Source organism: Salmo salar, chromosome ssa13 (genome assembly GCF_905237065.1).
Source record: "Salmo salar chromosome ssa13, Ssal_v3.1, whole genome shotgun sequence".
NCBI classification, from domain to species: Eukaryota; Metazoa; Chordata; class Actinopteri; order Salmoniformes; family Salmonidae; genus Salmo; species Salmo salar.
Window position 1 is genome coordinate 97,874,077 of NC_059454.1, and position 14,967 is coordinate 97,889,043.

The following is a 14,967-nucleotide window of genomic DNA, read 5'->3' on the forward strand; positions in this document are numbered from 1 at the left end:
TTTCTAAGGTCGAGATGGTACTCTGCAGTCATTCTCCACTGTTCATGAGAGATTCAACAGTTTAGGACATGGTACGATTTATTTTCTCTTTTGCGGAAAGATGGCTGTTATGGACAACGAGATGTTAATTTCAATACTGTTTGTTTACATGCATAAATGCTTGTTTCTTGTATTCTTCATGAAAATAAACCAATTGGTAACTAGGTTCCAGCAACAAGAAGAAATCCAAAAAGAAAAGCTTGAGGTATGACGAACTGAAGCTTCCCGCCATCACCATTTTCGCCTCAGGTATGTTTAGTAACAACAACAAAAAAAGTTTAGCAACTTGAATATTTCAAAACTGCAATTACCTTCATGAGATAAAAAACTCAACTAGTCTGTATTTATGTGGAACCTTTTATCATTGAATGTGGTTCATTCTTTGAAAACGTTGATATTTTCTCTGATTCTATGTGTGATGTAGAGATTGCCCGTCAGAGTGATTGGGACAGTATAGTAGCATGTCACAGAGGGTACCTCATGACGAACACCTGGAACTATCAGAAGGGCAGCATGGGAGCACACAGGCTGGAACCCCAACGCTTCAATAAGAACCGTGCTCTCAACGTCCACGCTACGGTAGCTAAATACATTACTGGTCATGTACAGTTTGTTTTAGTGTACAATGAACCCAAATCATTTGATAAAGATCAATCAATAAGACGTCTACCTTAATAGTTTATTACACAGAAACAAACATAATATACACGCTAGTTATGTTGTTAAAAGCTGTGTTTTCTCCCCTCAGGCAGTAGGTATCACATCATGTGGTAACTTTGTAGTGGTAGGACTCTCATCTGGACACATTGACGTTTACAACATGCAGTCCAGCATGCATAGAGGTCAATATGGAGAGGACAAGGGTAAGTACCCCCGTAAAGACAATTGCTTGTGTATATTTATCTCATGATTTCTGATATAGATTCAGCTTAATTTGTCCTATCTCTGACTCTGTAGCTCACAAGGGGCCGGTGCGTGGCGTTTCCGTGGATGGACTTAATCAGCTGATCATCAGTGCCGGAGCTGACAAACTGGTCAAGATCTGGAAGTTCAAACCTAGGAAGCTGGTCCACTCCATTTACCTTGGCACCTCGCCTGCCTCCACACACCTGCACCGGGACAGGTAATGGTCAGATAACACCACAGGAGAAAAATAGCACTTAAATGACTGCACTGCTTCCAACTTCAAGGGATAGTGTAGGATTTAGCAGTCAAGCCCATTTTCTATTTTCCCAGAGTCAGATGAACTCATGGAGACCTTCTTTAACCTGGTAACCTACCTAAATGATTACTGCCCCGTGGTACTCACGTCGGTAGCCATGAAGTGCTTTGAAAGGCTGGTCATGGCTCACATCAACAGCATCCTCCCAGACACCCTAGACCCACTCCAATTCGCATACCGCTCCAACAGATTCACAGATGACGCCATCTCAATCGCACTCCACACTGCCCTTTCTCACCTGGACAAAAGGAACACCTTTGTGAGAATACAGCTCAGCGTTCAACACCATAGTGTCCATGAAGCTCATTACTAAGCTAAGGACTCTGGGACTAAACACCTCCCTCTGCAACTGGATCCTGGACCTTCTGATGGGCCGTCCCCAGGTGGTAAGAGAAGGCAACAACACGTCTGCCATGCTGATCCTTAACATTGGGGCCCCTCAGGGGTGTGTACTTAGTCCCCTCCTGTATTCCCTGTTCACCCACGACTCCAACACAATCATTAAGTTTGCTGACGACACAACAGTGGTAGACCTGATCACCGACAACGATGAGACGGCCTATAGGGAGGAGGTCAGAGAACTGTCAGTGTGGTGCCAGGACAACAACCTCTCCCTCAATGTGAGCAAGACTAAGGAGCTGATTGTGGATTAACATTGACGGCTGTAGTGGAGCGGGTCGAGAATTTCAAGTTCCTTGGTGTCCACATCACCAACGAACTATCATGGTCCAAACATACCAAGACAGTTGTGAAGAGGGCACGACAATACCCTTTCCCCCTCAGGGGACTGAAAAGATTTGGCATGGCGTATGTGACAAATAAGATTTGATTTATGTCTGTGTCCAGTATGAAGGAAGTTAGCGGTAGTTTTGCAAGCCTTTGCTAACTAGCATTAGCGCAATGACTTCTGGTTAGCGTTGGCTCACGAAACTACATCGAACTTCCTTCATAATGGACTCCGAGACAGAAAAATGGTATTCATCTGTTGCTGGGGAAGGAGATAAAGGGCTTAATTGACAGCATTATTCCTTTAACTTGTTATGGATAGGGGGCAGTATTTTCACGGCCGGATAAAAAACGTACCCGATTTAATCTGATTATTACTCCTGCCCAGAAACTAGAATATGCATATAATTATTAGCTTTGGATAGAAAACACTCCAAAGTTTCTAAAACTGTTTGAATGGTGTCTGTGAGTATAACAGAACTCATTTGGCAGGCCAAAACCTGAGAAGATTCCAAACAGAAAGCGCCCTCTCTGACTATTTCTTGGCCTTCTTGATCATCTCTATCCAAAACAGGGGATCTCTGCTGTAACGTGACATTTTCTAACGCTCCCATAGGCTCTCAGAAGGCGCCAGAACGTTGAATGATGACTTTGCAGGCCATGGCTGAAAAACAGTAGCGCATTTGGATAGTGGTCGATCTGAGAACAATGAGACTGGGGTGCGCGTGCACGAGAAGACTCCATGTTTTTATTTTCAGTCTTTGAACGAAAACAGGGTTTCCCGGTCGGAATATTATCGCTTTTTTACGAGAAAAATCGCATAAAAATGTATTTTAAACAGCGTTTGACATGCTTCGAAGTACGGTAATAGAATGTTTTGAATTTTTTTGTCACGAAACGCGCCGGGCGCGTCACCCTTCTTTACCCTTCGGATAGTGTCTTGAACGCACAACAAAACGCCGCTATTTGGATATAACTATGGATTATTTGGAACCAAACCAACATTTGTTATTGAAGTAGAAGTCCTGGGAGTGCATTCTGACGAAGAACAGCAAAGGTAATCCAATTTTTCTTATAGTAAATCTGAGTTTGGTGAGTACCAAACTTGGTGGGTGTCAAAATAGCTAGCCATGATGGCCGGGCTATCTACTCAGAATATTGCAAAATGTGCTTTCACCGAAAAGCTATTTTAAAATCGGACACCGCGATTGCATAAAGGAGTTCTGTATCTATAATTCTTAAAATAATTGTTATGTTTTTTGTGAACGTTTATCGTGAGTAATTTAGTAAATTCACCGGAAGTGTTCGGTGGGAATGCTAGTTCTGAACGTCACATGCTAATGTAAAAAGCTGGTTTTTGATATAAATATGAACTTGATTGAACAAAACATGCATGTATTGTATAACATAATGTCCTAGGAGTGTCATCTGATGAAGATCATCAAAGGTTAGTGCTGCATTTAGCTGTGGTTTTGTTTTTTGTGACATTATATGCTAGCTTGAAAAATGGGTGTCTGATTATTTCTGGCTGGGTACTCTGCTGACATAATCTAATGTTTTGCTTTCGCCTTAAAGCCTTTTTGAAATCGGACAGTGTGGTTAGATAAAGGAGAGTCTTGTCTTTAAAATGGTGTAAAATAGTCATATGTTTAAAAAATGGAAGTTTTCGGATTTTTGAGGAGTTTGTATTTCGCGCTACGCCTATCATTGGATATTGGAGCAGGTGTTCCGCTAGCGGAACGTCTAGATGTAAGAGGTTAACTTTATACACTGATTTGTTTCACTTGGTTATTGCATAGCAGTAGACTAGTGTCTGATTGCAGTCTTTTCTTGCCCTGGTATAGTGGTATGCTGGCCATCGCTCTGGATGACTTCACGCTGAATGTTCTGGATGTGGAGACCAAGAGGATTGTCCGCAAGTTCTCTGGTCATCGAGGACAGGTCAATGACATGGTGAGTCGTTATCTCGATCTCTTTCCCTTTCTCTGTTTAGCACATCTCTCTCGATTTGATTTCACTCTCACTCTTTCCCTCAAATATTTGTTCTTGTCTGATGATACTCCTCAGTCTTTCAGCCCAGACGGGCGCTGGTTGATAACGGCAGCCATGGACTGTACCATCAGGACATGGGACCTCCCCTCCGGCTGGTAAGACCATCCCTGTCACTTCTGGAGTAGTTTAGCATGTCCCTAATTGGGGGTAGGGGGTTGAGGGTAGGGGATAGAGGGTTGAGGGTAGGGGATTGAGGGTAGGGGATAGAGGGTTGAGGGTAGGGGATAGGGTTTGTTTCTGGACCGGGCCCTTACACTTTACTGATGTTTCTCGGTCCTTGACCATTCTCACACCTGTGATGTCACCAGCCCTGCCTTGTCATTTCCTCTCCCCACAAACTGAGATCGATGAGATGACCTTTGTCCAAAGATTTCCCAGGCCATCTTTGTTTCACTTTATCATAAATTGAGTATCAATTAATGTAATCGCTTTCAAGTACTTTCCAGTGGAAACTCCCTCTCAGCTGTCAGTCATTGACTTGATTTCTCTTCTTTTTTTTCTTAGCCTGGTGGACTGCTTCTTGGTAGACTCTGCTGCGGTCAGTCTCACCATGTCACCAACTGGGGACTTTCTGGCCTCCTCCCATGTTGACAGCTTGGGGATATACTTATGGTAAGAGTCACCACCACATCAAGGAAAGATGGGGTGTGGGAGTCAAAATCATTCTCAGGTTATGTCATTATTAGGGAACCTGCAGATTTAATGTTCACACTCATATAGACACTCATCTTATCACATCTCGACTTATTTAAACTGCAAACAAGAATTAGCTGATAAAGGAAACATCTTGATTAACTAAGTCTTTTGAACAAATGTGACTCAGCAAATTAGTGTTAATATTGTCAATTTGATATCTCAAAAGATATGTGTTGGAGTACATGCTGTAGCAGTATGAGAAGTTATTGGTAGTATTCAGTAGTACAATTCAGTGTTATTAAAATCAAGTAGGTTAGTAATATTTACTATTATTCTTGAGTATTCCATGTTGAGTGACTATTCCATGTTGTGTGTTTCCAGGTCCAACAACACACTGTGCAGTATGGTATCACTGGGCCCTCTGCCTTCAGACTACGAGCCCACTGTGATCATGCTGCCAGGAATCTGTCCCAACCAAGGTAGCTACTGAACAGCCACTGTGAGCCCATGCAGCACTTACACTGTACCCAGCACAGGGGCCAGAAAGCCCCCACACCATCTGGACTGGCACATGTAACAGTGGTATCAGCCAATTATTCAAGCATTGATAATGAAAGATATTCAATATGGAGGAAGTGTGTCCTTGATTTTATAGGTACTTGTAACAATCCTTTTGACTAGATATTGTGGTAGCAGGATTACAAGTTGATGTTATATTTATGCACCAAATGGTTGTTTTATTTAATAGAGTAAGGTTCTTAGGACTCTCTCTCTTCTTTCTGAGTTAACTGAGAGAATTCTTTATGGAGCTTGGGCTGGCAACTGATTAAGCGATGGCTTGGTGATAAAACACCTACAGCTGGCATTCCATAGATCAGATGTGGTGGGTGTCACCGAGAGAGCCTGGAGGAACAGAACAAAGGCCTCAGTATTCCTAATTATCCTGTCATCTGGGAGACAACAGCAGAGGCAGATGACCAGAGGATGAACCCAAAGTGGCTTATGGTGCCCCAAATCTATACGGGGCGGGGGATTGAACCAGCTACGACTGAGCAATCTTGGTATCAGGTATATAAGGAACAGCATGGTCTGTAAAAGGGTAGGCTCTCGGCCCAACAGTCAAGACAGTTGAGTCGACGGTTTCATTATTTCGATATTGAATAAAGATTGTTTGAAGAAATGACCAAGTCTCTCTCACTTGAATAGAATGTTCCACCACAATATTTATGGAGGAAAACAATACTGTGCCATAATCAGTGTGCCAAAGTACATTAAAACACAATTTTTGAAATGACCTCTCAAGAACTAGAACAATATTTCATGGCATTTGATGGTATCAGGTTGTATTTTTAGGTTGTTTTGTTTTTCTGCAGATGAAGAGGGAGAGGAAGAGGGTGATCTCAACTCTGAGGTGATAGACTATGAGTCTCCAGAGCAACTGGACCAGCAGCTGGTCACTCTCTCTCTGCTGCCTGACTCTCGCTGGAAGAACCTGCTCCACCTCGACATCATCAAGGTGAGCATGTCACTGGTGGTTGTCTGTGGAGAAAACCGTGTGACTGACTGGGTTTCAAACCCTGGTGGTCCACAAAATGTAACTGTCTTGCTCCTCTGACACTGGTGGTTGTCTGTGGAGAAAAACGTGTCACCGACAGGGTATTAAGCCCTGTTTGTCTGTGCGACTCACGGCTGTCTTAGCTTTCTGAGCTAAATCCAAGGCATCGTCTCCTTACACATGCACAATGACAGACAACACGTGTAGCAATTGTTCTGTAATGCCGTTGTCATCTCTTCATAATATAGACCACTCTACTCATCTTTTTTGGGGGGGACTAAAATTAGATTGTTGTTTTCCCTGTTCTTATATAGAAAAGGAACAAACCCAAGGAGCCCCCCAAGGTTCCGAAGGCTGCTCCCTTCTTCATGCACACCATTCCAGGATTGATACCACAGTTTGCCCCTTCTTGAAGGCTCCAAACAGCAAGAACAGGTGAGAGAAGTTGGCCACTGATAATTAACAGAACTCTATGAAAAGACCCTAAAATCACAATACTGTGTATGGAAATAAAACATTATAACACTGTATAAGTTAAGAAAGATTGTTTGCTCTTCATATTACTGTATGTTTTTTTATTATTTTTATTGAATATTTGAAACATACAATATATACTGCTCAAAAAAATAAAGTGAACACTAAAATAACACATCCTAGATCTGAATGAATGAAATAATCTTATTAAATACTTTTTTCTTTACATAGTTGAATATGCTGACAACAAAAATAATCAATGGAAATCCAATTTATCAAACCATGGAGGTCTGGATTTGGAGTCACACTCAAAATTAAAGTAGAAAACCACACTACAGGCTGATCCAACTTTGATGTAATGTCCTTAAAACAAATCAAAATGAGGCTCAGTAGTGTGTGTGGCCTCCACGTGCCTGTGTGACCTCCCTACAACGCCTGGGCATGCTCCTGATGAGGTGGCGGATGGTCTCCTGAGGGATCTCCTCGCAGACCTGGACTAAAGCATCCGCCAACTCCTGGACAGTCTGTGGTGCAATGTGGCATTGGTGGATGGAGCGAGACATGATGTCCCAGATGTGCTCAATTGGATTCAGGTCTGGGGAACGGGCGGGCCAGTCCATAGCATCAATGCCTTCCTCTTGCAGGAACTGCTGACACACTCCAGCCACATGAGGTCTAGCATTGTCTTGCATTAGGAGGAACCCAGGGCCAACCGCACCAGCATATGGTCTCATAAGGGGTCTGAGGATCTCATCTCGGTACCTAATGGCAGTCAGGCTACCTCTGGCGAGCACATGGAGGGCTGTGCGGCCCCCCAAAGAAATGCCACCCCACACCATGACTGACCCACCGCCAAACCGGTCATGCTGGAGGATGTTGCAGACAGCAGAACGTTCTCCATGGCGTCTCCAGACTCTGTCACATCTGTCACATGTGCTCAGTGTGAACCTGCTTTCATCTGTGAAGAGCACAGTGCGTCAGTGGCGAATTTGCCGATATTAGTGTTCTCTGGCAAATGCCAAACGTCCTGCACTTTCTGACCGTTTGAGCAGACGCATGCACATTTGTGGCCTGCTGGAGGTCATTTTGCGGGGCTCTGGCAGTGCTCCTCCTGCTCCTCCTTGCACAAAGGCGGCGGTAGCGGTCCTGCTGCATGGTTGTTGCCCTCCTACGGCCTCCTCCACGTCTCCTGATGTACTGGCCTGTCTCCTGGTAGCGCCTCCATGCTCTGGACATAGCAAACCTTCTTGCCACAGCTCGCATTGATGTGCCATCCTGGATGAGCTGCACTACCTGAGCCACTTGTGTGGGTTGTAGACTCTTTCTCATGCTACCACTAGAGTGAAAGCACCACCAGCATTCAAAAGTGACCAAAACATCAGCCAGGAAGCATGGGAACTGAGAAGTGGTCTGTGGTCACCACCTGCCGAACCACTCCTTTATTGGGGGTGTCTTGCTAATTGCCTATAATTTCCACCTGTTGTCTATTCCATTTGCACAACAGCATGTGACATTTATTGTCAATCAGTGTTGCTTCCTAAGTGGACAGTTTGATTTCACAGAAGTGTGATTGACTTGGAGTTACATTGTGTTGTTTAAGTGTTCCCTTTATTGTTTTGAGCAGTGTACTTGCAGTGAAGCCGCTCAACAACTACATCATACCAGTCATCCAACAGATTCCCATTCAGAGCGACACACACAAGCATCCAGGGTCAATGCCCTGCTCAAGGACATGTTGACCGATCTACCACCAGGCCAAAAAACGTAAACCCGACCCCTCCAAGATCCCCCCCACAGTTCCCCAGTAGCTGTCCCTCAACCATTCGAGACCCCTCCCACAGTCCCCTCCCAGGAAGAAAAATAAAAAATATAAAATACAATTAATTCCATTCCCCATCCCCAAGAACCCCCCAATGCACCAACAACCAAGAGAATGAACTAAATAGATAAAAGGGAAAGACAGAAGAAAATAATGCAAACATTTAAAAAAAAAAAAAAAAAACATTTAAAACAGGACATCAAGGACAACTAAAATCCTAACAGCAATGCCAACTGTATATGTTTGTGTGCATGTCTGGCACTATTACATGTATGTGTGTGTTCTTGTATGTGTTTATTTGAATGAGAGTGTGTGTATATGCATGTGTACAAACACCTGCACGGCATCAGCCTCAGGAAAACCGGCATTAGTTGTAAAAACACTGCCACTTAGTGTCATTCAAATGTACTTTTTATTATGTTTTATTTTTATTTATTTTTATTTTTTACTTTATCTTTGACCATCATTCTATCTCTCACACAGCAACTCCACTCCCACTTGTCTCCAATTCCACATACCAACCCTCAGCTTCCCTCAGCCCATCCCATCTATCTCTGCTGGCCACCCACTTCGGGTTTCTACACAACACATATCTTTCAACTATGCTGTGATGTTTAACATACAATTTCAATCTATCTAATCAAATAGAATCCACAGATTGCGAGTTGAAAATAAATACTTTTACTAAGAGTATTAGTAATTGACTGACCTGATCTCTCCAGATCTCCTAACAGTACTATTTCTAGGGTCAATTTTAGATCAATGCTATGCATTTTCAGCCATTCCTGAACCTGAGACCAGAAACAGGCTACCTGAGGGCAATACCAAAATAAATGGTCTATTGATTCTGTATCCTCACAACAAAATCTGTAGAGCTTCGATGATTTTATGGCCAAAATATTCAACATTTTGTTGGTGGCAAGAATTCTATATAATAATTTTAGCTGAAAAGCACGAAGTCTTGAATCTTGCGTTGTTTTATATATCAACTCATACCATGGAATGGAATCGGTAGTCTTCTGTTAGTCTTCTCTTTAGCCAGAAACTGCTTTTTTATTATTGATGAATATTGAATTGAATGACCCCTGAAGGTACATTTAAAGGTATCCCAAACAATAAGGGGATTTGCTGCACCTATGTTATACTGGAAAAATGTGGTTATAAATTATTTTGTCTTAGTTAAGTATAAGTTGTCCTCCAGTAAACTTTGATTACATTTCCAAAATCCCCGTCCACGTGGAAAATCTATAAAAGGGTTATGTGAATGCCAATTAGATGATGATCGCATTCTGTCTCCTATTAAAACTTTTTTAACCTTTGATGCATGAGAGAAGGAGACAAAGTAGTAAAGATGACTAGCTTGATTAAGTCTCCTCCATGTATATCTCACTAGGTCGGGGTTTTCTGGTCTCCAAATATCCACTATTTCTAATGTGTCTATAATATTTGTGATTTCCCTAAGGGCACGGTGATGATAGTTTGTAGAGTGGTTACCTTTACAGTCCATTGAGGTACTTAACACTGTTGTAGTCTCCTACCATAATGATTAGATCATTTGTTACCTGTAAGTTCAATAAATTGGTATAAATGTTTTCAAAGAAGTGTGGATCAGCCTGATTTGGACCATATAGATTAATGAGCCAAATCTCTTTTTCGTCCGCTTTCATATTAAAAAAGGATCCACCTTCCCTGCGAATCATTCCTGACTATTTGCACATTTAGATTTACATTTTTGTTAATTAATATCATCACAACATTTGAGTTCCTTTGTCCATGACAGAAAATTATTTCACCACCGCATTCCTTTTTCCACGCAACTTCATCTAAGGATGTAGAGTGAGTTTCCTGTAAACAGTATATGTTATATTCCTTTTCTTTTAGCCACGTAAAGACTGATCTTTTTTTATAATCTGCTAAACCATTACAATTATAACTGGCTATACTTACTTCACCCCTTACCATAACTAGACACTATTCTCAGTCTAAATTGACCATAATTAGTGCTTATAAAGTTACTGACACCAGAGGTATTATGAAGGTCAAAACTAGAGCTTTCAAATGTCTGATATTTAGAATTCAAGAAATAGGTTCTAGCAATATTTGTGTTATTCCCTTGCCTGTTCGCCTGTGAGCCAATGCCACAGATGTTAGAAAATTGAGACAAGATATATGTGTGTAGCAAATCTGAGTACTGTATGTTATTTGGGTTCATAATGTGTATTTTGTTTACTTTTTCCACAGTCAAATATTCTGAATTTTGGAGTCCTGGCACAGAAGTCTGCTTTCTACCAACAGCTAGAATCTGCCACACTATGCAACAAATGTATGTTTGAATCTCACTTAGCTAGCAATTACTCACAGTAATTGTATATGTATTTATGTAAAAAAAAATAGGGACCACAATGGAAATAAGTCCCCAACTTTATTGTGCAATCCCGGTCACGTTTTAAATCTTTATTCAGTGTCTATATATGTATTTATTTTTTGATGACAAAATCAATCAAACGTCTTGCAAGTCTGAATATCACTTCGCGAGCAATTATTCACGCACCTCTTGCAATCATAGACATTCCTCTCACCCCAAATCACCTCTAAGGCCATAAAAACTGAAGAATGTCTTTTAGAATCTCAATACTTGAACCTACTGCTAAATCCGATGTCAAGTTATTAGCATGTGTAGTAACTAGAGGATGTTTTGGCACACTTACTCTGCTGATACCTCAGGTCAATACAATGAGTCATAATCTATCCTCATTGTTTCTTCCAGATGATGGCCTTGTGGGGATGCTGAAAGAGATGGGTCCGTCTGGTATTGATGCTGAGCTTCGAGGTCTGGCCCCTGATATGGGTGGAGATGTCTCCGTCTTACAAGACTTTCTGAAGATGGTGGCCAGCATGCTGAACTCCAAGAGGGACTTTGATCTGGCACAGGCCTACCTGGCACTCTTCCTAAAGGTAACCACATCAATATTCTAGTCACCAACACTGTAGCTATGTTAACAACCTGCTGTTATCTGTGTTATAACACTGTTGTTATTGATTTAATTGACATGTTGAGTTTTTATTGTTACGAGTTCAATGATGTTATTACTCCAGTAATTATAGCGTCACTACACAGGAATAATAGCAGCTTAATGTTAAATGATATCAACGATGTCACTAGAGGAAGAGGGAAATCTATTTTCTGTTGCGTTGACTGTAACCCACTTACATCTGCAACCAGCAGATGGAGTCAGAACATTGGAAATACATTAAAAAGCGGTACAGAACTGTAAAAAAAATTATATATATATATATATGTATTTATATATATATAAAAAATTTGATACACAATTCAATCAAAACCAATGACCACATCTCTAGAAGTCAAATAAAAATGAAATGTTTTATTAAGAAAACATGTTCGACTTGATATGTAGTTCTGTTGTTTCACTCTTAAACTAAGCTCAGTTTTGTTGAGTACCTGAATTCAAATTGTATCTTTACAGAACATGAATAATGTGTTTTTGACTTCACAGCACCACAGACACACTTTGTTTCAAAGGTTCATAACGTGTGTATTTCCTGTATGGTTTGTCTTACTTCTGAGTTTCCTTCACTAACTCCGTATAGTTTCTCTCTCTCTCGCTCTCTCTCTCTCTAGCTGCATCTCAGACTGATCACCCAGGAACCAGAGTTTATGGAGGAGGCATCTAGAGTATCTGAGAAACTGGAGGAGATGTGGACATCCATGCAGACACTTTTCAATCAGAGTCTGTGTTTGCTGTCATACACCAAGAGTGCACTGCTTTGAAGTGTGCCTCTCCCAACCAACCCTCTTTCATTTTTCTTTTATTTATGTGGTTTTTCACACCGATCTATGTATACATCTCTATACAGCATTGTGAACTATAGTTTCACACTTGATGCAAGAGAAGTTGGCCACATTTTATATTATATATTATGTGCTCTAATGCTTTTGTAATGGTCTAACAAGTATGATGTTCAATGAAACCTTGATTGACCAAAACCTGATGTAACTACCTTTTTTAAAATAAACATGATGGTATTGTATTACTCCAGATTGTTTTCACTTTACGTTCTTACCCTAATACAATTTGATGTTCATTGGTTCAGCATGAGTTACCACATTTTAAGACGTTCCCTGCTGTCTCGATGGTACACAGCATAGTAATGAGGATTATACAGAGGACAAAATAGATGTGTACATGTACATATATTTTCACAGTCCTGTTGGGGATTTTAGTTTTTGTCTCACAACGACAGAGCAGGTAGTGGATCAGATGGTGTCTGTGTCCCCCTCTGTAGCTAAGCTTTGCTGGAGTCCTAGAGGATGACCAGCTATGCAGGGTTTGGGCTTGGGACAGAGGGTTAGACAAGCCCTTCATTTGAATGTGTTTTGAGGGTAAGGAAGATAAAACAGTTAACTATTATTTTATGTATTACATGACATTTCCATTGCCCTACACACAATACCCCGTAATGTAGAATTATGTTTTTAGACATTTTTACAAATTAATAAAAAATGAAAAGCTGAAATGTCTTGAGTCAATAAGTGTTCAACCCCTTTGTTATGGCAAGCCTAAATATGTTCAGGAGTAAAAATGTGGTTCACAAGTTGAATGGATTTCTCTGTGTGCAATGATGGTACTTTTTGAATGAGTACCTCATTTCTATACCCCACACACAATTATCTAAAAGGTCCCTCAGTTGAGCAGTGAATTTTAAACACCGATTCAACAACAAAGACCAGCAAGGTTTTCCAATGCCTTGCAAGGAAGGGCACCTATTGGCAGATGGGTAAAAATGAAGAAAGCATTTATTAATAATGGCCGGAACAGAGCAAATGGAACGGCATCAAAGACCTGGGAACTGTGTTTGATGTATTTGATACCATTCCGCTCCACTCATTACCACGAGCCCATTCTCCCCAATTAAGGTACCACCAACCTCCTGTGGTATCAATACACCCAGTCACTACAAAGATACAGGTGTCCTTCCTAACTCAGTTCCCGGAGAGGAAGGAAACGGCTCAGGAATTTCATGATGACGCCAATGATGAGTTTAAAACAGAGTTGAATTGCTGTGATATGAGAAAACAGGATGGATCAGCAACATTGTAGTTACTCCACAATACTAACCAAAATGACAGAGTGAAAATAAGTAAGCCTGTACAGAATATCAATATTCCAAAACATGCATCCTGTTTGCATTTAGGCACTAAAGTAAAACTGCAAAAAAAATTGGCAAAGAAATGTACTTTATGTCCTTGAATACAAATCCTTCTATTTGGGGCAAATCCAACACATCACTGATTACCACTCTTCATTTTGTTCAAGCGTGGTGGTGGCTGCATCATGTTATGGGTATGCTTGCTATCGGCAAGGGCTACAGCGATTTTTTAGGATAAAAAATAAACAATGGAGCTAAGCACAGGCAAAATCCTAGAAAACTTGGTTCTGTCTGCTTTCCAAAAGACACAGACATTCACTTTTCAGCAGGACCATAACCTAAAACACAAGTCCAAATAGTTGCTTGCCAAGGCTACATTAAATGTTCCTGAGTGGCCTAGTTACAGTTTGGACTTAAATCAGCTTGAAAATCTATGGCAAGACTCGAAAATTGCTATCTAGCAACGATCAACAACCAACTTGACAGAGATTAACGAATTGAACATGTTGTACAAACCAGATGTGCAAAGCTCTTAGACTTACCCAGAAAGACGCACAGTTGTAGGTGATTCTAACATGTATTGCCTCAGGGGTGTGAATACTTATATTAGTTAGATATATTTCATTTCAATAAATGTGCAAACATTTCAAAAAACATGTTTTCACTTTGTCATTATGGGGTATTGTGTGTAGATGGGTGAGATGTTTTTATTTGTATTAATCTATTTTAAATTCCGGCTGCAACAACATGTGGAATAAGTCTAGGTGTATGAATACTTTCTGAAGGCACTGTACGTACATCTTACTCAGATGTCTTGCATCTTCAACAAATATGGAAGTGTTATCATTGAAAGATAAGAATGTTATTTACTGAGCATCAATTGCATTTCTGTTATTTGTCAGTATTAATTATTTTTAAAAGACAAATTCAAATATTTCCTGTTTATTGTACGGCTGGAAAATCTGTATTTTAAAAATAATTATTTGGCCCTCTCACAATATACACATTTTTGTGGAAATAATGACGATATAATTACATAGTTAAAATGGTATTTATGTGTTATAAAAAGCACCACAATGATTATGGTAACAAACATTATGTACTTGATTGTGACCTCAGGTAAAGATAACTAAAATGTTTTTGGATGTTAACCCGGCGACAGTAAGACCCAGTGGAAACCTCAAACGCAGACTCCTCTCTGTATACTTGCCTTTCCAGTACACTTGCATTATGGTAGCGAAGCAGGCTAGTGGCTGTGAGTAATATGCATTT

General features: G+C 40.7%; 2 protein-coding genes across 2 annotated transcripts in view; both read left to right on the plus strand.

Moving 5' to 3' along the window:
* Nucleotides 1-12,316, plus strand: part of LOC106568368 (WD repeat-containing protein 36-like) — a 34,063-nt gene extending 21,747 nt beyond the window's left edge. Inside the window, exons 9-23 of the mRNA XM_014138661.2 lie at nt 9-71; nt 205-288; nt 464-618; nt 788-902; nt 997-1,162; nt 3,832-3,940; nt 4,055-4,134; nt 4,544-4,651; nt 5,057-5,154; nt 6,049-6,191; nt 6,545-6,631; nt 7,451-7,480; nt 10,765-10,846; nt 11,291-11,478; nt 12,167-12,316. Coding sequence (XP_013994136.1) covers nt 9-71; nt 205-288; nt 464-618; nt 788-902; nt 997-1,162; nt 3,832-3,940; nt 4,055-4,134; nt 4,544-4,651; nt 5,057-5,154; nt 6,049-6,191; nt 6,545-6,631; nt 7,451-7,480; nt 10,765-10,846; nt 11,291-11,478; nt 12,167-12,316 — 1,658 coding nt within the window. The remainder of the gene's footprint in view (nt 1-8; nt 72-204; nt 289-463; nt 619-787; nt 903-996; nt 1,163-3,831; nt 3,941-4,054; nt 4,135-4,543; nt 4,652-5,056; nt 5,155-6,048; nt 6,192-6,544; nt 6,632-7,450; nt 7,481-10,764; nt 10,847-11,290; nt 11,479-12,166) is intronic.
* A 2,569-nt stretch (nt 12,317-14,885) lies between these two features.
* LOC106568343 (calcium/calmodulin-dependent protein kinase type IV) overlaps nt 14,886-14,967 on the plus strand; it is a 33,746-nt gene continuing 33,664 nt past the window's right edge. Inside the window, exon 1 of the mRNA XM_014138606.2 lies at nt 14,886-14,950. The gene's annotated coding sequence lies outside the window, so the exon portion shown is untranslated. The remainder of the gene's footprint in view (nt 14,951-14,967) is intronic.